Source organism: Delphinapterus leucas, chromosome 5, assembly GCF_059928025.1.
Source record: "Delphinapterus leucas isolate spDelLeu-1000000601 "Yukka" chromosome 5, BTC_Dleu_Yukka2, whole genome shotgun sequence".
In the NCBI taxonomy this organism is placed as follows: domain Eukaryota; kingdom Metazoa; phylum Chordata; class Mammalia; order Artiodactyla; family Monodontidae; genus Delphinapterus; species Delphinapterus leucas.
This window is the reverse complement of record NC_143133.1, coordinates 120,565,804-120,589,367: the sequence shown is the minus strand read 5'-3', so window position 1 is coordinate 120,589,367 and position 23,564 is coordinate 120,565,804. Positions and strand designations below refer to the sequence as shown.

The 23,564-nt window shown below is 34.3% G+C and overlaps 1 protein-coding gene across 8 annotated transcripts in view; it reads left to right on the top strand.

Annotated features, from left to right (window-relative positions):
- RAP1GDS1 (Rap1 GTPase-GDP dissociation stimulator 1) overlaps positions 1-23,564 on the top strand; it is a 165,939-nt gene that overhangs the window by 104,819 nt on the left and 37,556 nt on the right. For all 8 annotated transcript variants that reach the window (XM_022582381.3, XM_022582380.3, XM_089911316.1 and 5 more), the window contains 2 exons: positions 7,950-8,078; positions 15,375-15,500. In XM_022582381.3, coding sequence (XP_022438089.1) covers positions 7,950-8,078; positions 15,375-15,500 — 255 coding nt within the window. The remainder of the gene's footprint in view (positions 1-7,949; positions 8,079-15,374; positions 15,501-23,564) is intronic.

Here is a 23,564-nt window from a genome sequence, read left to right as displayed (position 1 = left end):
TTCTTCATATTTAAAATAGGAAGAATAGAAATTAATAAGGAATAATCCTGATTAAAAACGCACTTTGGACTGAGCTACTTGTTTATGTTTTGGTATTACTTTATTATAGGTAAGAAAGAATGCTTCCTTGATGTTAGATGTTTAGAAAATGATTTGCTTTGCATGAGTGAGGAACTAGTTCCAAAGTTTACTTACTGTGGGTATAAGCTAGTTAATAATTCCATAAATTTCCTAAACACTGAAGACTTTTTGCCTAACTTTAAGGGAGAAAGAGAAAACAAAGTGTGTTTTTGCAATTTATTGTCTTTTTTTCTTAATTATAATTTTCCTATATACTATTTTCATGTATTTTCTGTTCATAAAGGCATGGGAGATGTACTTTTAAGTTATATCTTTTGAAGCCCAGTTTGTCAAATTAAAGTACTCTAGTATGTTAAGGTGTGTTAAAGACTTATTGTACCCCTGAAAAGTTTTTAGGCTTTAAAAAATAATAATATTAGAATTCTTTATTTACTAACTGCTGTTCTCTCTAAAAAATTTCTGAATTTTTACTGTTTGTCCAACAGAGCTTTCTAATCAGTCTGAAATAGGTTGCATTCATGAAGTTCTGCTACAAATGTCATTTTAAACAAATTGTTTTATTGATGTACAGAGCAGTTAGTTGTTCTTGTGCCTCCTGCTAATTCTGCCTATTAAATTTGACCAATTAGACTAGGTTATTAGCTCTTCACCATAATCCTCCTAAACAATTACTATAATAATGCTGTTATTTAACGGACAGGCTAAGAACTTGGTTTTTAGTAGAGGTGTACCAAATGCATATTTTGGTTTAATTCCACATAGACAAGTATTAGCGTTAATATTCAGCTTTGGCCATTATAGAATGAACTTCTAAATGCAAGAATTGGAAATTTTATCACAAAAAAAATGAAATGATTGTTATAGTTTTTTTTGTTAATGATTTAAAGTTTGGCATTAAATTATAGAAATTATACTCTTTGCAGCATTTTCAGCTTCTGGATTATTTTTATAATCATGACAGTGCATTTAGCATTGTGATACTAAATCAATTTTAACTGGGGACAGTGGAGTAACAAAATATGTTTGGGGTTCTTTATTCTCTAACATGTTTTTCTTCATTTGCTTTATGTCTTGATTGAATGTTATGTCATGGATGTTATTGAATATTACTTTCAAGAATTTTCTCATAGTGAAAATTTAAGGAGGCAGAGTGGGCTTTCTGATTTTAACTCATCCTCATAAGATGTAAAGACTTCTCAAATTGGACTTTTTCCTGAAAGATTCATGGCCTGAATGGAATTAAGTAACTAAAAATCAAAAACAACTCCTAACATTTATTTTATTTTTTGTTGTAAATTATAAAGAGAGTAGATAATATAATCTCTATTTTTCTGCCTTGATTTAATTTTTACATTTGTATAGCTTTCACCCTCATTAGTTATTGCCACATTTTAATATTGCAGTATAAATTTACATTTCAGCTAATAGAATTTCAACACATGAAACACATGGGGAGATTTTTCTCTGTACATGAAATGCTTACCTATATTTAAAAATGAATATTTAGATAGTAAAGATAAAACTGAAAGACCAGGCCTCGTTTTTATTTTTGATGTTACACTGGTTGAAATATGATGGTATCAAGCACATGATCATTGACTATGCACAAATTTGTCGGTGCTAGAAATGACATTGAAGTAAGCGTTCAGGTGTTTGACCTTCAAGAGCTGAGGCAAAAGCCAGAGATGAGTAATGGATTTTGACCATATATCAGTGCATCTTTAATTCAGACCATTTAAAATATTCATTCAGTGAGAAGCTCAGGGCAGAAAAGTATCATATGTAAACTAACTTGTGTAAAAATTAGTAACCCTGATTTCTGACTACAAATAAGTCCAGTTAACAGCAAACTGCCTATATTTTATTTACTGAAAAAAAATTTTAATTAAATATTTGAAAAATGTTTCTTGGAAAGAAATTAGAAATCTTTGGGTTATATAGATATTTCTTGTTAACACAGTTTGTGTGTTGCAAATAACTTCTATGAATTTTTAAAGTGTAAAAAATTTAATCATAGTAATGCTCCAGGGTAACTAGTATTATTTGGGTTTTTGTTAAAACCAGTAAATCCTTTTGTAAAACAGAATTTTCATGTTTTTTAAATGCATATGATTATAAGATAATACATGTTGTCTGTAAATTAACCTGACAGTTAGCTCAATTTGCTATACAAAAATTTAGGCTTAAATTTATACTTACTATAGATGTGGCCTTTCAGCAATGCCCTATGAGAGCCCAGACTGGATTTATTTCTCCCAATAAGAGCTACGTAAGCAACAGCTGGCAGTAATCCTCTTCCAAAAAAACAAAAAACAATTTTAACTTTTAAAAGACCAGTTTGTTTCTGAGATGAAAGCACAGCGTTTTCTTAAATCAGAGTAGATGTATATGTAGAAATCTTTGTAGCAGTATTCATTATAACAAGAGTTGATCTGTAGTAAATAATTTAACCTGAAGTGAGTCTAGGGAAAAAGTTATCTGCTGGACTAAGACATAATCATTCTAGATGTTATTGGATTGAGAACAACAAATGGGTGGGCCTCTTAAGAATAATAAAACATTTTTCCTTTCTCTTGTGATTTGCTTTGAGGTTTTTCATTGTTGCTGTGTTTTACATCATACTCACTCATGTACTTTTGTCAGTTATCTCTAGAACTTTTACGAAAGGGAAATTTTGCTCTGTAGAGACTTTTATTTTCAGAACCCAGAAAAAAACTTTTTCATTTTTTATTGTTAACTTTTAGAAAGCAAGAAATATATAAATGTATTGTTTTTAGACTCATATTCTCAATACTAACGAATCTTGATTCTCTTTTTTTTTTTTTTTTCTTTGAAATGGCTGTTTGTCTTGGAAATGTATAACCTGGGGCTTAATTATAGAGGTAATCTGGGTGCAAAACATATAATGCAGGTTTTGTGTAAAGAGGCCTTTGAAAATCATTGATTTGAAGTTAATTTTAAACAGTTTAAATATTTTTGGTTTCATATCTCAGCACTAGGTTTAGAATAAAAATTTTTCACTTTCCTGATCAATCAACAAAAGTAAGTCATAAGTAACTGAAAAGGAAGTCTTTACTTGTACCTGCACATGTGTATGTATAAAGTTTTTAACCACAAACCATCCTCTTGGTTGCTGTATTTAAGTCAGTTTACTTTTCAACATTATAATAGATAGAGCTGCAACTTGCTTCAACTTGCAAGTTCTACTTCACTGTTACCTCATTTCTAATTGTTACTTTTTATATATATATTTTGGAAATATAGATGTGCCATTAGTAAAGGGCAATTTTCTTTCATCTTTATTATGCCCAAATGATTTTTATCCAAATTGTATTAGAACTTTTCATCAGGATTTACATTTGCTTGTTTTTATTGTTTCAACTGTATATAATTAATTTGACTGTAGATTAGGTTTTTATGCAATCCTGTAAATAGGAAATGTTGTACTCTTTATACTATAAATAATATACATACTAATGTAGAGACTGTATATTTTGAATTGTGTGTGTGTTATTTTGACACAGTTTCATCATTAAGTCCTATTTATCAATAAGCTTATTGTCTATAAGGGCCATTTCTTAGGAATAAGATAGACGTGTTATAATCTTCTTAAGAAACCTATTCTTTTTAGTAATTGATCAACATAACTTCAGTTGAGTTACTGCAATTCTTGGCATACATTTCTGGACCTATAATCTATACCAACGTTTTAAACATTAAACTTAAAACTCAGGGGGAAAAAGGTTCTTCAACTTGAGATCTTCTCTCCAGATCTCCATTCTTTGGAGTTTCCATGTGTGTGACCTGAAGAACTTGGAACCATTGAAATTCAAATGTAGGTAGGTAAGTGTTCACACCAGCGCATGCGTTGATTGCCTTATATTTCTTTGTATATGCATCTGTATTGCACCCCCTCAGTGCCTTTCTTCCTCTTCCTCCCCATAGATCATGCAGGGCCTGTGTCATCTTGATATTATGTAATTTTGTAATTCTGTATTTTGGTCAGTATTTGTCTGTGTTGTGTGTCAGGAGCAATTTTTAAAAGTCTTCAGACATTTATGACATTGTGCTGTCTAAAGACTGTCTTTCACACATAAGTGTTTGCTGTGTATGGGCCTTGGTTGCATTTTTGTGAATTGTGTTTGTTGAGCTCTGACAACATTCCCTTGGAGTTGCTGGTATTCTTTGAAGGATGCAAAAAGTCTCAGTCTTGAATTATGTTACTTATTTTCTCAAATCTAGAGAATGTGAACTATTTCTGGTTCTAAGGATTTCTTCCAGTTAGTCTTTAATTTAAAAGTCATATTCCTGATACCATTCACAATAGCATGAGTGTCAGCTGCTATCCTTTGAAGTCTATTCAGAGCTTTCTTTGGGCAATAAGAAAAAGTGATTCAACTTAATCATTTGCTTCCAGCAATAAGTACTAATACTAATTTATTCCACACAAACAGGACCTCTACTTAACCCTCAAAAAAACTATTTATTGATAACGTAGTAAGTTGTAACTGAAATAGGCAAACAAATCTAATCATGAAATATTTTCCTAGGCTTAAGTAGAATTTCTGCTCACATAAGCAAAATGAGATGTTCAGGTGCTTAATTAATGTTATTTTGCTCAAAATATCTGAGCATCACAATCTAGGATTCCTACTGTGCTTTTAGTTTTACATTTTTTCTGTTGTCACATCTGCCAAGCATATCATTGAATTTCAGAAATTCTTTTTCCATATTGTTTTTCCAATTCCTATAAAAATCAGGTAATCTGTTGGCAGTGGTTCTTAAACTTTTGATCTCAGAACTCTTTTAGACACTTAAAAATTACTGAAGATCTCAAAGAATTTTTGTTTATATATATGGGTTATATCTATCAATATTTACTATATTGGAAATAAAAGTGACAGTTTTTAAAATTATTTAGTATTGCATTTTACTATCTTAATCTACCATTATAGGTTAAGGTAAATAGCATGTTTTTATGAAAAATAACTTTAAAAATTTTTTTAACAATTGCTGAGAACAGCATTTATTTTACTGTGAATGTATGATGGTAAAGAATACAATGACTACTAATACAATTTGGTGCCACTGACTGCGTTCATTCTAATGCCCCAGCAGTTTTGCCCACTAATGTTTTTGTACCATCAGTGCAAATGTCAATACAGTGAAAAAGGCAAATCAAATCTTGGTATTTTTATGAAAGTAGTTTTGACCTGGTGATCTTCTGAAAGGGTTTTGGGGACTCCACTTTGAGAACCATGTTCTAGGATGCTTGCTTATCTCGAAATGAAAATTTGTACCAACCTGTTTAAGTTTTTTCCCTCTTCTGGGCCTCCATTATCAAAGGAGGATGACTTGCCTGTAATTGGTATGAACAGATTTTAGAGTTACTTGAGTATAATTTTTGTTTTAGTTACCATCATAGAAATGGATATAAAAGAAAGCACCTAAGTGGTCCAAAATGAGGTCTGTCCATTGGATGACTATATATTTTTCTCTTTACTTGTGTGTGGTATGTGTGTTGTATGTGAGTATACAATCAGTTTGGCTCTTGGGTAGCTTGAAAACACATTTTCATGAAGCAGTGTGATTTTCATGAATTATGGCAATTCACACCATATGCCATTGGGCTATGCTACTTTTTCTGCTGATCTACCACAATATCAAATATTACTGCTTCAATTTGTATGCCACAGATTGTATGAAACTCTGTAATATTTCTTAACCTTTTGTCCCTCTTATCCCTGGAACCAAAATTCATAATATTGTAAAATTAGAGAGCATTAGAGATGCTTAGTTAAGAGAACATGAAGAATATCTAAGTGGCATTCTCTGTTGAGTTATCTCCTTCACAAATTTTGTTATTCCTCTAATGTCCCTGGACTGTTGGATTTTTATAGTTTGGACCAATAGTACTGAGGGGGTGTGTGATGCTTACATATATGCAAACACATAGTGGAGTTTGACTCACTCAATGCATGCGCTAGTGCTCACGCTTACGTACCTGAAAATTAATGATTCAGTAGCTCTGCGGTATTTGAAGAGGTAGTCAAAATGAATAAATAAATAAAGTTAAAAATACTGCTAAAGAACAAGAATCTGCAGAGGTGGTCCAATAGTAAGGAACTCTATCTACTGGTAAGTAACCAAAATAATTTCTAATATGGAAAGCTTCTTGGTACATGATCTTTAAAAATACTATAACCACAATACAATATTCTGCCACTGTAACACATAAGTATAATACTATAATAGATATAATATTATAGGTATAACAAGTAATTTGCCTGTAAGATAATATAAGTATTGTGAGTCATTCATTAATTACTAAATTGTAGAGTTAGAAAAAAATATTTAGCATCAAAAGCATAAAAACAAATCATTTAGTTGAATATGTTCTTTTATATCTATCTCCTTTTAGAACAGACATCATAATTCCATTGCAAATTTTGAAATTGTTTTAGACTATTTGAACTCTAAATGTAAACTTAACTTTGTCTCAGGCCTTGTTTCCTATTCTTGTTTTGGTAATAGACCCCTTTCTAGTATAGTATAGATGGTCCCCACAGCCGAACCAGATAATATCCATAATTACTGTCAGTTTTCAGGGCTGATAAGCCTCTGTTGGCTGTCTCTTCATACTTCACTCTAAAAGCAGTAAAAATTAAGTACAGAGACCTCCGGGCAAGTAATCAGTTGGCATGTGAGACAGCTCAACCTTGCCTTTATGTTCTTTGCTGACGGTTAAGAACTAAGAAGAGTGACAAAGAGATTAGTACGCAAACTCCGTCAAGGGATGCATGCTAAGAGGAAAATGTGTTGTAAGAAACAGATTTTTAATCTTTAAATTCCAAGTAGGTAACTTAAAAGAATTTAGAGAAAATTATTAACTTGAAAATGGCATATAATTTTTAAAAGGAAAAGAAAAAAATTTTGAAGGCATTCCTTTATCTTTAGATGAACCAGTTATTAACAGTAATAGTGTTTTGCATAGGCATGTGAGTGTTTGTCTTTCTTCTTAGCTTATTCTAAGAGGCAGTACTTCTGGTTTTCATTTTGATTTATTTACCTTCAACTCTACTGCTATAGGTATTCGATTATCATTGTTCATGAAGAGCCATTGTGGAAATCCAAGGCATATTAAGTACTTTAAAACCAATTAGTTTCTTAGAAAATGAAGGCAAGCAATGATGACAAAGCCATATTGACCTCATTCTCTTTACCTCTAAGATGATTGTCACTGTTATTAAATAAAACTTTGAAAAGAAAAATATTTTAAGTAACCAGATTTTTTTTTCCTTCTTAAAACTACTTTCCTTCCTAACAGTCATCAAAGGCTGCAAATAAACAATAACCTGTGTGTGTTACATACTTTTCATTCTTTATTATGGAGCAACTATTTTTAAGGGATTCTAAGACTTTTTTTGTCTTAATCTTTATTAAAATTGCTTTTTTTCTTACGCTTTTCATATACTCTGTGACTTCCTGTAATGCAAATGTTACTTTGTCTAACCTTTTAACTTAAAAACCAGTGGTAGTGTTTAATTATTTATACATTTTAAAACCTCCTTTGTATAGATATAAGATCATGTTTTTTAAAAAAATTAGTGATTTGACATCTTATTTGAATATTTTCATTTCTAAGTGTCTTTTAATCATTGAAAAGTTTTAAAATTCAACTCTTCTGAACTAATGTCTTAAACATTTTCAAGGCAGTTATATGAGTGGACTTAATCTTGCTTTACTCTAATTGAAGTAGTGTTGAGTTTGCAATAGAGAGAATAAGAGGTGTTTTCTTCTTACTAATGTCCATTTAATACATAAACATTTTTTTTGTGTTTTGTTTTTTTTTTTTTTTTTTTTTACAGATTCCCTTCAAGCTCAGCTTATCAACATGGGTGTTATTCCTACCTTAGTTAAATTACTGGGCATCCACTGCCAAAATGCAGCTCTTACAGAAATGTGTCTTGTTGCATTTGGCAATTTAGCAGAACTTGGTAAGTCCTAGCCATGAGTCAAAAATGTAATTAACTTATTAATGTACTTATAATAAATTTTCCTTTAGAGGTTAACCTGGGAATCTTGTTTATATTAGTTTTTTTTTTGAAGCATTGTAGATACATTGTTTCAATGTTAAAAAGTGTAGATCCAATTACACCTTAGGATTGTATTGTTTATAATTGGAGCTAGTTTGCTTTCCTAATTGCTTTATGTATTAAGGTTTAAAGTTTATACTTGTATACTATTTAATGAAATTGAATATTTAAAATGATCTCCACTTGACTTTAGTATTCTTAACGTGGTGGTCTTAAAGTCAAGTATTGTATTTCCAGGGCAAAAATAAGGACCTCATAATTTATTATGTTTTGTATGAACTATTTGCTTATCAGGTGAAAAGGAATCTAGCAGACTAAGGTTCTTCCCTCTCTTTTTACAAAATCCAAAAAAATAATAGAGAACTTTTTCATCAGAATATGTTTGTAACAGAATTTGAAAAAAATATGAGAAATCCTTAAAAATCAGAAGGTGGGCAGAAACAGACCAGTGCTGGCAACACAGCCCAGTCCTAACAGAGGGAGGACTGATGACCCCAGCACCCCCATCTCTTTTCCCTGTTTTATTTTTCTCTATATCATGTATATTACCCTTTCTTCTTTTCTCTCCTTCCTCCCCATAATTCTTGATAGAAAGTTACAACTCCTGGTCTAAATCTACCCCACAACCATGTTCATAATAAATTGTTCATCATGGGGACAGTGAAAGCAAATGATGTTTCATCATAGCTAAAAGTAATAGCTATATCAAATGAGTAACTCAATTCTATTAATATCCCCATTTTATAAATAAATAAACAGAAGCACCAGGACTCTAACCTTGGTTTTTCTAACTGAAAGCTCATCTCCTTGCACACTCACATTAAAATCTTGATTTCAGTACTTTACTTTTGCTTTGACTTCAAGTTAAGGGAATAGGGATTATTTATCAGAGTTAATTTTTAGAAGTCATTTTTATTCAGTGGGTCATCTCCTGGCATTTGTGAATGTTTCTTGTCTTCTCTTCTGCTTTTTTCTTTTTCATACTGTCTCATTATTTCCATCATTCAAGTAAGGCCAAGAATGAAAGAACGTTCATTTACTGTTTTACAAGTTAGTTTCCATTATTAAAATGGAATGTAGGAGTTTGTGTTCAGTATACTTTGTAGAATTAAAACAAAGTATGTTATAATCCCTGATAATGTCATAACCTTTGTAACAGAGACAGACACCAGTTAATATGAGTTACCTGTGTTAAGGTGTCGGGATTTGTTTGGGAAATTGTATAGACCACCTCGATTCTGCATACAGGGAGACCTGGGTCTGTATTAAAAGATGGATATGCACCCAATTTAGTTTGGCCCAATTCCATACTCTGGTCCCAGCTGTTACTGCCCTTATCCCATATGGAGAAAGAAAGTATAAAAGAGAAATACTTCTTCATTTACTAAGACTTCTAGAGTATATATCATGAGTCTGTTATGCCCATGTAATAGCTAAGATATACATCAACACTGAAATAAAACATGTATGCCCAGGATACATGTTTTCTCCTTTCAGTGTGGGCTTTATTGCCCGTGAGTTAGCAAATCACCTAGTATTATTTTATGGACACAGGTAAAGATCAAGATCATATCACATTTATATCACACACTTCTGAGTATGGCATATCATTAAATGCTAGAGTTACTTTTTGTCAAAATTTCTTAATAAAAATGTTAAATAGCAGAAATTTGTGTGGTTTTGCTCACTAAAGATATAATATAAAGACAAAATATAAAATAATTAAACAATTGCAAACTATTTCATAATTGGGGGCCGAAAAGGAATGTGCAGCTCTATCTTTTTATTCTCTTTCAGTCCTAGTTTATGTGCACACATAATTTTTCTATATTCACAATTATAGCATTAATCCAATTTTAAAGTTTGCAGATTTATTTAACATTATAGATTAAGCAGAATGGGATTTTTCCGCTTTTTATTTGGCTCCGCAATCTTATAAATAAAATTGTCTGCTTAAAATATTAGTATTTGGGGGGTTAGAGATGTTAGAATGAAAATCTGCACTTACTTTCACTCTCTTCTGGAAACCAACTAAAACTGCAATAGATTCTTTTTTAAATGCAAAACCATCAAGGAAAAGAAAGCGGGGTTGGTGGGGGGACCAAGTAAAGAGGTTAACACAGAAACTTTTTAGAGCCCGGAAAGAAAAGCAAGCAGTAACTCACTTAGCAAAACTTTGAAATCTAAATCCTGAATTGGAAAACCAAGAACTAACCAGTTTGCTGTTTGGAATCTTCAAAAAGTTTAGGATTTGGTGGCATCAAGATTTCTAAACCTTCTTTCCCTTCCTACACTGTGGTAACTAGCCCTTCCTATCTAAGCAGAAGACTGTGTTTACTCTCTGGAGAGACTAAAAATAGAGGGTTTGTACACTGGGGACATCAGACTAAATGAAGTAAGAGGTACCATTCTGAACACAGTTAAGTGAAGGTAGGTATGCTTAATGGTCCCATTTGTCCTTTAGAACATGGACTTAAAGATGCTTATGTTGGAGTTTCTCTACAAAAGAGCCATCTGACCTACAGGGAATCTTCAGTCAACAAGGCCACTCATAGATTGGCATTGACATATATACACTAATATGTATAAAATAGGTAACTAGGGCTTCCCTGGTGGCGCAGTGGTTGAGAGTCCACCTGCCAATGCAGGGGACACGGGTTCGTGCCCCGGTCTGGGAAGATCCCACATGCCGCGGAGCAGCTGGGCCCGTGAGCCATGGCCGTTGAGCCTGCACGTCCACAGCCTGTACTCCGCAGTGGGTGAGGCCACAACAGTGAGAGGCCTGCGTACTGCCAAAAAATAAATAAATAAATAAAAATAGGTAACTAATAAGAACCTGCTGTGTAATATATAAATTAAATAAATAAGGCCACTCCTACTCATAGATCCTAATCAGTTTTTAGATCCCAGTTAATCAGTGGCAGACAAGCAGAGAGGTGACGACAGCCTGTAAATGGAAGATAAATAAAAAAAGGTAACTCGGAGGAAATAGAAGCTATGCAGCATGGGGGTGGGGGATACTCAAACATGCTCAGATAAATGAGAAAAATGCTGTGATCATGAAACTAACAGGATGCTATTTTTAAAGAAAAGGAACAAATGAAAAAGCTAGAACATTAAAAACAATAGCTAAAATGAAAGACAATAAAATGTATGGAGAAATATTTATAGATATAAAGCAAAAAACAAGGATATGGAAAGTAGAAGCAAAAATATAGAGGATCAAACGGAGAGTTCTAGAAAGGGGTAAATAGGAGGAAATGGCCAAATAACTCAAGTACCACAAAACTAAAGTATATATTTCTCCAGATTGGAAGAATCTGTCAAATGCCTAGCCTAGCAGATGAAAATTAGGCCCCCAGACCATGGCACATCAATGTGAAGTTTTAGAATAATGGGGACAAAGAGAATCTTTTACAGACTTCCAGAGAGAGGGGAAAAAGTTACATAAAAAAGATGGTGAATCAGTAGACGTCAGATGTATCAAAACAACACTGATAACCAGAAGAAAATGGAATATTGTCTTCAAAAATTTGAGTAAAAATTATTTCCAATATAGAATTCTATATGCAAACCATCAGTCAAGTCTGAGGTTACAATAAGGACATTGTCAAACATGAATGTCTCAAAATTGGTGTCCTACATCTTTCCTGGAAGCCACTGGAAGATGTGTCCCACCAAAACAATAATAAGACTACATAGGAATCAGGAAACAAGAGATACAACAGGAAAATAGGAGTTCCTAGTATTATGGTGACATGAGAGCCCCAAATGGCCTATTTTCAAAGAGCAACCAGTCCAGATTGGGGAAATTCTTTATGAGATGAAATTGATTGAGCACCTAAAGTGAACGAGCTTATTAAGAGAAAACTAGACAACTGACAGAGTGTGGAGTTGAACTAATGTAAGTACATTGAAAACTAAGTAAATGAGAAAAAAAAATTTCCTGGGAAATGAAAGTAATTCCAGGGCAAATGAAATAGTGTATCATTGAAACACTAGTTATTGAAATAACCAAAATTACAGTATAATTACAGTGAGAAGATGGAGGGTATTGTGGAGACAAGAAGAAAAGAAAGCTAGTGCTTCATCTTTCATAGTGGGAAGTCAATCAAAACTTAATATAAATACGTTATTTAAAGATTTGGAGGTAAATACCAGTGAATTAGCTAAAAGAGCTTTATGTGCTTATTTTTGAAGAAGAAATGGGCAAGGGGGACTTGATTCTGCCGGTAGTGTAAGTATTAGGACTAACTCTTTAAACTCATATATAATTTTGATTAAAAAAAAAAAACCCTTAGGAAATAAGCCTTCTTGCTAAAGGTCTGTTAAGGATCCATGGCATTTAATCCAAATATAATGTCCAAGTCATAATTTACACTATCTTTTCTCTGTATCCACCTGTACAGGATAAGTACAGGTTTTTTTCGTTAATTCCTATGTTAATCATAGTGCCTTGTTTCTTTGTGCTGGCGAATGACCTGAATTACTTAGCAGCAGTGATTTGGTTTCAGTTTAATAAGTAGAAGAATAAAATATGGATTGGAAAAAAGAGTGCTAGAACTATTACTTTTTGAAAAGAATAATAGCACATAACTAGATAAATGATGTCTATTTCACCTGTGATTTTATGTTTCATTTTATTTGAAGAATTGTCTGAAACAGAGGAGTAACCACCAGCGTTAAGGAGTTGAATCATTCCTATTTAAATCAAACTAACCTCCTTTTAGGGTAAGGCGGGCTGACGTTTGTAAACTATGATTTCTGAGGGTTTAGGTAGCTTATCAGAAAAGACACTTCACCCATACTCCTTTTTTTGTGGCACTAAGGAATCCTTACAAGTCTTGGAGTGGATTCTCATCATTTTGGCATAGATGTGGTACATGTGCCGAAAGCAGTGTAACAGTAGAGTGAATCAAAACTGTATTAAGCCATATAAAATTTTATGTTTCTCCATTTTCTTTTAAAGTTGAATTTGTAATATTTTTTATTTGACATTGGCAGAGATTTACCAGAGACGAGAGAGCAGAATATCGCTCTTACATTCATTTACTTGTTCTTTCAGTCACACATTCATGCAATCAATAAATTTCTTTTGAACACCTGCTCTCTACTGGGCACTATACTGTACACTGTATTTATGGTAGTTAAAATACTATACGCTGTCCGTGCCCTCAAAGAGCTTATAGTTTAGTGGGTGAGATGGAAATTTATTTTTTTAATGAATTTACAAATAAATAAGCATATAATTTTAAATTATGATAATTGCTAGTATGAGAAAGTAATTGAACAGGGTAAGGAACTAATTTAAATGACAGGCATAGACTCTAGGTGGGAAAGAGCATTTTCAGACAGTCAAAATTTCAAAATACTTATCTCCTATACACAGTACGTAGAAGCTTTCTCAGGAAGCTGCTGGAGGATGCCTCCACCAAAACTAAAACTGTGAAGGTGAAAGGACATAGATAATAGAGTATCTGATACAGGAGGGAGAAGAAAGCATCCATCAAGGTAATGAAAAAGAAATTCCAGGATGTCAGCTGTGCCCCACAAACATGGAGAGCAACCAATCTAGGTTGGATTTGGTCAGAATTCTCTGAAAGAAACTTCTAGATAAATTGATAGGAATCTGATGCAGCAAAAGAAACTGAGGAGAGACTTGGAGAGAAAAGGAATGGATTCTGGTTGTATTTTGGAGGTGGACTGGTAGACCTTGGCTATTCTTTGGCTCTACAGTTGAGTGAGGACAGTGAGCAGTGACCCCCAGGTTTCTGCCTGCATGGCAGGTGGCTAGGTGGCATGCTCCTTCACTAAATTATGGAAGTCTGGAGGAAGAACAGATTTCAGGGGAGGATCAGAAGTCCACTTTAGACATGGAGTTTGGATGCTAGAGAGAGATTCAAATGGAGACGTCAAATGGCCAGTTAAAGAGCCCGGAGTCCAGAAGAGGGCTAGAGATACGATTATATAAGCATCAACATATAGGTGCTGTTTTATGCTATGGAAGAAGTTAGATTGCCTAGGGTGAGAGTAAGGCTCAAAAAGGTGAGAAGGCAAAGGATCAAGTCCCAAGGAACCACAACAGAATGTATAGAGGTCTGGTGCAGGAGCAGGAGACCGCAGAATGGAGAGGTGGGCCAGACTAGTCTGAGCTGGGTTTAGGAATGCATGTGAGTTGAGAAAGTAAAGACAGTGTATGTAGACAATGCTGTCAAGAAACTTGTTTGTGAAAGGGAACAGATTGGATGGTAGTGAATCAAAGTGGTGTAAAGGGAAGGTGTTTGTTTTTAATATTGCTATTTTTCTGTGAGAAATATTAAAGCACATTTAAACGGTGAGGATGAGGCTCTAGAGTGAGAGGCTGGAGACGGTGAAGAGGCAAGAGGGAATGAGGAATTGGCCTTTGATAGAAAAACTTGTTAGGGGCTTGCCTGGTGGCACAGTGTTTAAGAATCCAACTGCCAATGCAGGGGACACGGGTTCGAGCCCTGGTCCGGGAAGATCCCACATGCTGCGGAGCAACTAAGCCCGTGCGCCACAACTACTGAGCCTGCGCTCTGGAGCCCACAAGCCACAACTGTTGAGCCCACGTGCCACAGCTACTGAAGCCTGCACACCTAGAGCCCCTGCTCTGCAACAAGAGAAGACACTGCAATGAGAAGCCCGCGCACCGTAACGAAGAGTAGCCCCCGCTCACCGCAACTAGAGAAAGCCGCACGCAGCAAGGAAGACCCAAGGCAGCCAAAAATAAAATACATTTTAAAAATAAATAAATTAGAAAGGCATGTCAAGAAGAATGCAAAAGTATACCACTGTATTGGTGTAAAGACAAGTCACCTTTAATTCAGCCATGTAAAATGCAGTCTGTTATGAGTAATTTTTCTTCTTTGACTAAAAGCCTTGAAACTATGAATTCATAACAGTAATTTTACTGTTGCTATGATTACCTATATGTTATGCTAGTGAACATTTATTTTATAGCCTTGAATAAAATTGGGCCAGAACATTTTCTTTAAAGACTTAGATGTTTTTCCTCTTCAGGGGCATTTAAAAAAATGGTTTTGATTGTTCCTGTATTTGAAGAGTGTTTGTACTTATCAGTAATGGTAAAAATGACCAAATATTGAAGGTAATAGAAAACAATTTCTGGGCTTAATTTTGTTTGCTTACTCTAAATTTCCCTCTTGTTTTTTGCAGAGTCAAGTAAAGAACAGTTTGCCAGTACAAACATTGCTGAAGAGCTGGTAAAACTCTTCAAGAAACAAATAGACCATGATAAGAGGGAAATGGTGTTTGAGGTTCTTGCTCCATTGGCAGAAAACGGTGAGAAAATAAATGCATCTCTTGATTTTTGATCATGTAGGCTTTTTCCATTTTTTTCTAATATTATTTAATTGCCAGCTATTTAACTCAAAATTCATTTTTTTTTATTAATGATGTGATAAGTTTTATTTTGGGTATCTCTAACTTCAGCTACATTATCTACTGCATAACTATATCTACATTGGCCAAAGCTACTTTCCAAATTTCTTTGATTTTATAATCTTGGCAAAGATGGTTCTGTAGCTTACACATTCTTATGCCAATCTGGAAAAGGCAGCCAGTAGGCTGAACTCCACTTATGTACCCTTGCAGGGCAAAAAGGTCATAAAAGTTGGAGTACCAGGCCTACCAACAGTGTGAACACTGGTAAACTATTCCTGTCTTTGAGCAAAAAATCTTAAGGGATACACTCTAGGAATAAGAGGGAACCAGAGTAAGCAAACCATCCCATATAAATAATTTTTCAAATACAGTGTCTAGCACACAATCAAAGAGGACCAGACACATGAGGAGACAAGACATTGTAAGCAAGAATCAGCACAAAGAACAGGCAACAGCAGCAAATCTCCAGATACTGGAGTTACTAGACATTGACTCAAAACAGGTATGTTTATTATGTTCAGAGAGTTAAAAACAAGCTTAAAATTTTTAGAAGGAAACTAGAAACTATAAAAAGTGGAATGAATAGCAGATTTGAAAAAGAAGCAATTGGAAATTCCTGAATTGAAAAATACAACCAAAATTAAGAACCTAATAGGGCTTCCCTGGTGCTGCAGTGGTTGAGAGTCCACCTGGGGACATGGGTTCGTGCCCCGGTCCAGGAAGATCCCACATGCCGCGGAGCAGCTAGGCCTATGATCCATGGCCGCTGAGCCTGCGCGTCTGGAGCCTGTGCTCCGCAATGGGAGAGGCCACAACAGTGAGAGGCCCGTGTACCGCAAAAAAAAAAAAAAAAAAAAAAAAATTAAGAACCTAATAGATGAGTTTAACAGCAGATTAAATATAGTCGAATTAGAGAACCAGTGAACTGGAAGATAGAATGGAAGAAAATCCAGACTGAAATATAGAGAAATAAAAGACCCAATATACATGAGAGAGAATAAGAGGCACAGAGTATAAAGTGAGAGGGTCTCATATACATTTTTTGGAGTCCCAGAAGGAGGGCAGATGGGAGGGCAGAAGTTTGAAGAAATTTTGTCAGAACCCTTACCAGAAATTATGAAAGATATCAAAGATTCAAGGAGCCCAATGAATTTAAAACATGATAAAAAGAAATACACATTTCGATACATCATATTGAAATTGCAAAAAAAAAAAAAAAAGACAAAAGTTTTAAAAGTAGCCAAGAAAAATATAGATTACCTTAAAAGAAGCAAAAGTTTGACAGCTAACTTCTCGACAGTAGCAATGAAAGCCAGATGACAAACATCTTCTGTGTGCCGAAAGAAAATAAATTCAATCTAAAATTCTAAACCCAATGAAAATACCCATCAAAACTGAAAGCAAAATGAAGATATTTTCGGGTTAGAAACTGCAAAAGTTCACCACCAATATACCCTTACTAAAGGAAATTATAAAGGATGTTTGTTAGAAAAAAGGAAAATGATTCCAAAAACAAAAGGAAACTGACTCCAGAAGGAAGGTTATAGGTACAAGGGAGGAGAAGGAAGCAAAATAACCCAGTAAATATGTGTGTAAACTCATGAACATTGAATGTATAAAATAATAAAAATAATTCACTGTGCAGTTTAAAATGTATAATCTAAAATACACCACAGAATGAGTGTATAAATCTGGAGGGAGGTAAAAGCAGTTAAAGAGTCCCAAGACCCTTGTACTACATGGAGGAAAGTACTATTAGATTCTGGTGAATAAATGATTTCAAATTTTAAGGTGAACTAAAATAATTTTTAAAACCAGTGTGTAACTACCAAACTAATGGAAGGATTTATGGAAAGATTTTTTTGTTTTAATACCCTATAAATACTAATTAACAGAAGAGCAGAGAGAAAAGGGAACATGGAACAGGGGGTAAAAATAGGGCAGAAAAAATATGCTAGATTTATGACACAGTATTTCATTAATTACATTAAATGTATGTGACCTGAATGCTTTAGTTAAAAGACTAATCGTTAACTGATTTTTAAAAAACCAGCTTTTTTTTTAAACAAGCAACGCTTCTTAAGTATGAGGAGATTTAAAAGGTTGAGATTAAAAAGATTGGAAAAAATATACTATTCAAACCTAAAAAAGGCTGAGGTAGTTATATTAATATCAGATAAAAGAGACTTTAATATTAAAAGACTTGGTAGAGACAAAGAAGGTGACTTTATCATGATAAAAGGTCCAATTCTTGGAAGCTATAAAAATGTACATTATGTCAAAAGATATGAAGCAAAAATATTCAGAACTATGAGGCGCCCTAAATATCCACAAAAATCATTATAGAACAAACATTAAAAAATAGGAATATAGAAAATGTGGGCAACATGATTAAGAAAATTGATTTAATGGACATATTTTGGAACACTGCACCCTGCTTCAGAGCCCTTTCTTTTCAAGTACGTATGAAACATTTAAAACATGTATACTGATGGAAAAAATATCAAAGGATTGCAATCTTAGAGTATGTTCTCTGATCTAAGTGAATTACAATAGTAAGTAATAATAAAAAGATAACTAGGAAATCCCCATTTGTTTAGATATTAAGAAATACACTTCAGATACCTTGGAGGTCAAAGAAGAATCATGAAGAAAATTAGAACATTTTTCTAATAATGAAAATGAGAACACTATCTCAAATCTTGTGTGTTGCAGGTAAAGCCATACTTAGGGATTTTTTTTTTCACTTTAAATGAATATAATAGAAAAGGAAAAAGCTAACATCAGTGAGCTCAGTATTAATCTCAGGAATTGAGAGAGGGAAAACATAAATGAAACCGAAAGAAATTACAATAGAAGGAAGGAAATACAGGAACTGAAATTAATAAAATAGAATATATGTAATGCAATATAAGCACATACTTGCCTATGTTGAGTCTGAAAAGACATCATAAAACTGGTAAATCCCTAGTAGGATTAATCAGGAAAAAAAGAGAGAGAAAGCACAAATAACCAAAATCAAGAAAACAGAGATCTCACTACAGATCTTACAGATATTCGGAGAATGTTATGAAAATTTGATGCCAATACATTTTCAAGTATGGGTGATATAGAATAGAAAAGCTGAGTAATCTTATCTTAATTTTTTTCCAGAATAGGAAAAGCAGATATACTCACCAGTATATTTTGTGAAGCTAATAAAATACCAACAAAGACAATACAAGAATAAAAATTAAAGGCCAGTCTCACCATGAGCATAGATCCAAAATTCCCATAAACTTTAGCAAACAAAATCCAGTAATATATTTAAAAATTAATCATCATACCAAATTGGATTTATTCTAGAAATATAAAGTAGTTTAGTATTCCAAATGCAATCAATATAATTCATCACATTAAAACTTAATAAAGGCGGGCTTCCCTGGTGGCGCAGTGGTTGAGAGTCCGCCTGCCGATGCAGGGGACACGGGTTCGTGCCCGGTTCCGGGAAGATCCCACGTGCCGCGGAGCGGCTGGGCTCGTGAGCCATGGTTGCTGGGCCTGCGCGTCCGGAGCCTGTGCTCCGCAGCGGGAGAGGCCACAGCAGTGAAAGGCCCGCTTACCGCAAAAAAAAAAAACTTAATAAAGGGGAAAAAATCATATGATCTTGTCATTCAGAAAAAGCATTTTAGAAGATTAACCATCCTTCCATGATTTTTAAAAACTCTTTGCAAACCATCACTAGAAGAGAATGAAAAGAATATATAACCAGAAGCCTATAGAAAGCATCATACTGAGTGGTATAACAAAAAGCATTTCCTTTTAAGATTGGGAATAAGAAAGGTCATCCCCATTTTTATTTCTTATTGTATTGTAGGAACTATCCAGTGCTGTAGAGTAAAAAAGAAAGAAAGAAAAGATATAGGAAAGAAAGAAATAAAACTATCATTATTCATAGATATGATTATGTATATCAAAAATATACTGGTGGCGCAGTGATTGAGAGTCTGCCTGCCGATGCAGGGGACACGGGTTCATGCCCCAGTCCGGGAAGATCCTACATGCCGCGGAGGGGCTGGGCCCGTGAGCCATGGCCGCTGAGCCTGCGCGTCCAGAGCCTGTGCTCCGCAACGGGAGAGGCCGCAACAGTGAGAGGCCCACGTACCGCAAAAAAAAAAAAAAGAAAAAAGAATATAGATTAATTTTTAAAATTAGAATTTGGTTGGGTTGCCAGGCAAGACAAAGAAAAACATCTAAATACCAAAGCATTGTATTTTTACATACCAGCAAAAACAGAAAATATATTTTTAAAAATACACTGTTTACTATAGTATAAAAAGTGAAATATTTAAGGGAATTCCCTGGCGGTCCAGTGGTTAGAACTCCTTGTTTCCACTGCCAGGGACCTGGGTTTGACCCTTAGTCACGGAACTAAGATCCTGCAAGCAGTGCAGCGTGGCGAAAAAAAAAAAAAAGGAATACTTAAGAATGGGCTAATAAGAGATGTGTAATCTAAACAAGGTCTCTCTCCTTGTAGCCTTCTTCCTTAGCCCTTCCCCACTACTGTCTTCCTCAGGCACACCATTTACCAGAGGATTCGACTTTAATGCATGTAATAGATGTGTTTGTGTATGCTTATGTGAAATTGTATTGATATAGTTTCATGAATGTATCTGTTTATAATTTACACAAGTGACATTTTTCTATAAGTTTCCTTGTATTCTTAACTTTTGTTGCTCAACAATATGTTTTAAGAGTTATGCATAACATTCTGTTATATAAGCCTACCTCACTTTAATTATTTATTCTATTTATTCTTAGTTGTCAACAACCCTCATATCCAGCAAATACTGGATTTCATTGTTCATTTCTTCTTTGCTAGTTGTTCGAAAAGCAAGTGTTTCATTTGATTGAACTTACAAATGGAGAGATGACCCATAGTCATTATCCCAGACAGCATTCCAATTCTGCAGAAACCAATACTGACCCAGACAAAGAAATTATTGAAGCCATTGGGTAAAACACATAGATCTGTGTGCCATTTCTTTATGAAGATACCACATTTTGGATTTCTCTTTTTGTGAAATCTAGAGGTTGTGTTGCAATTTCAAGAAGAGGGTGGGACTGTATGAGACAATGACAGTCTTTTAACAGATAAAGTTTTGGTGTTATTCTTTTTTTTTTTTTTTTTTTTTTTGCGGTACGCGGGTCTCTCACTGATGTGGCCTCTCCCGTTGCGGAGCACAGGCTCCGGACGCGCAGACCTAGCGGCCATGGCTCACGGGCCTATCCACTCCATGGCATGTGAGATCTTCCCGGACCGGGGCACGAACCTGTGTCCCCTGCATTGGTAGGCAGACTCTCAACCACTGTGCCACCAGGGAAGCCCATTTTGGTGTTATGCTTTTTAAAAAAACTTTTCCTGTTTAAGCAATAGATGGTTAGAATTGTTACTTTTTAATGTCATCTTGGAAATACCATCAAATGAAATTTGAAAAAAATAAATAAATAAAAGATGTGTAAGGAAACTGTAGAAAGTCATCAAGAGAAATTAAAATCTAAATAAGTGCAAAGCTATATCACTTCCATAGATTGGAAACCTCGATTTTGTAATGGTCTTATATGTCACCATATTGATCTGAAGACTTATGGCAGTTCTCATCAAAATCCCAAAGACCAAGAGTAGCCAAGATACTGTGAAAGAGACTAAGGTAGCAGAACTGATTTTATTGCATAACAATAATAAAACTTCATTCTGTTAAAACTGTAGTATTTAAAAGACAATGTGGTATTGGTTCAAAGATGGACAAGAAGACCAGTGGAACAGGATAGCCCAGAAACAAATGGATGCATTAGTAGATGTTTATTTTACTAAGAAAAATAGGTGTCACTGCAAAACTATATTGAAAGGACAATCTTTTTAATAAACAGTGCTGGGAATGGAAAAAACAACCGTTGGAGACACTCATACAATCCCACTTAATACTATTTTATTCTTTAAATTTTTTAAAATTTTTATTTATTTTTGGCTGCGTTGGGTCTTCGTTGCTGCGCATGGGTTTTCTCTAGTTGTAACGAGTGGGGGCTACTCTTCATCGTGGTGTGCGGGCTTCTCATTGTGGTGGCTTCTCTTGTTGTGGAGCATGGACTCTAGGTGCGCAGGCTCAGTTGTGGCTCGTGGGCTCTAGAGCGCAGGCTCAGTAGTTGTGGTGCATGGGCTTAGTTGCTTAGCAGCATGTGGGATCCTCCCGGACCAGGGATTGAACCTGTGTCCCCTGCATTGGCATGCGGATTCTTTACCACTGCACCACCAGGGAAGTCCCAATACTATTTTTTAAATTTCATTTCAGATAGATTATTGACCTGAATGTAAAAGTTGAAACAAGAAAGTTTATCTTAAAATATGAGATAGGAAAATATCATCATAGCCTTGGAGTACAGAAAGTTTTCTTAAGTCACAAAAAGCTGTAACTATAAAGGAAAAATTTATAAATTTTGTTATTTTAAAAGGAAAAACTTTTATTCCTCAAAGGACACCATTAAGAGTGAAAAGCATGACAGTAGATGAGAATTTATTTACAACACATGTATATAGAAAAACTCCCTCAAATCATTAAGAAAAATGTAGAAAACCCAGTGGGAAAATGTGCAAATGATTTAAGAAGGCAAAAGATAAAAATCCAAGTGGCTAATAAACACATGAAAATATGCTCAACTCATTAAAAATCAGGAACTCCAAAATAAAACCACAATAAAATACCACTGTATACTCACCGGAAAGTGATAATACCAAGTGTCGATGAAGGTGTGGAACAGTGGAAACTCATTAAGTGCTGATGGGAGTGTAAATTGGTACAATTTGGAGAACAGTATCTACTGAGTTGGAGATATGCCTTCCCTGTGAGCCAACAATTCCACTGTTAGGTGTATACCCAGAAATGGGTACATGTGCACCAGGAGCCATTACAAGAATGTTCATAACAGCATTATTTATAATAATGAATAAATGGAAATAACTCATATCCATTAACAGTAGAATAAATAAATTATGGTATATCCATATTATGGAAAAATACACAGTTTTGAAAGAATGAAGACAGCTATAACCAATAGTGTAGATGAATCTTACAAACATATTAAAAGGAAAAAGCCAACACTGAAAACTACATATTTTACGATTCCATTTATATGAAGTTACAAAAAAGCTAAAATTAACTATAGTTTTTAGGAATGATTATTTGGTGAAACTATAAAAGTATGGATGTGATTACCTTAAAAAGCATGGCGATTTGAAAGGGAGGGATAAGTGATAGAAAAAAGTAAAGCACAGAGGGGCTTCCAGGGTTGTTGGCAATGAATTTCTTGATCTAGGTGATAGTTACACAGTTATTTACTTAGTAATAATAATTGATTAAGAGTAACGTATATTTTATGCACTCTGCGGCATTTGTGGGCTTTTTTCACCACTTAGAAAAGATTTTCAAATATACATTTATACAGATATACCTGTACATATATATGATACATGTATGTACATATATGTACGTATATATGCAAACGGTGGTGATAAAGATAGATGTCCTTGGGCAGAATGGTATTGATCAATGTGTGCTGGGCTGTCTGCTTTGGCAGAATGCCTCATTAATCCTTTTTAATAAGGCAATTTAAGCCTCCCACATATATATGTGATTACAGTTAAACTGTTGAGAGGAAAGGTCTGTAAACTTTAATCCTGACACATTTTAAATCTTCTGAATGCCTTAGATCTTATTCTTTAGGAAGAAATTTATTTTTCCTCTCATTTGGTGGTTTGGCCAAATAGGAAATTTTCATTGTGACCTTCAGTCAGTTTTATGCCAGAGAATGACCTGTACCCTTCCTTGCAATATTTCAAAATAACAGTGTTTTTCTCTCTTGTTTTGTCCTCCACTATTTTCACTTGTGTTTTATAACTGTGCTGTGGATTGAATGATACTTTTGAAA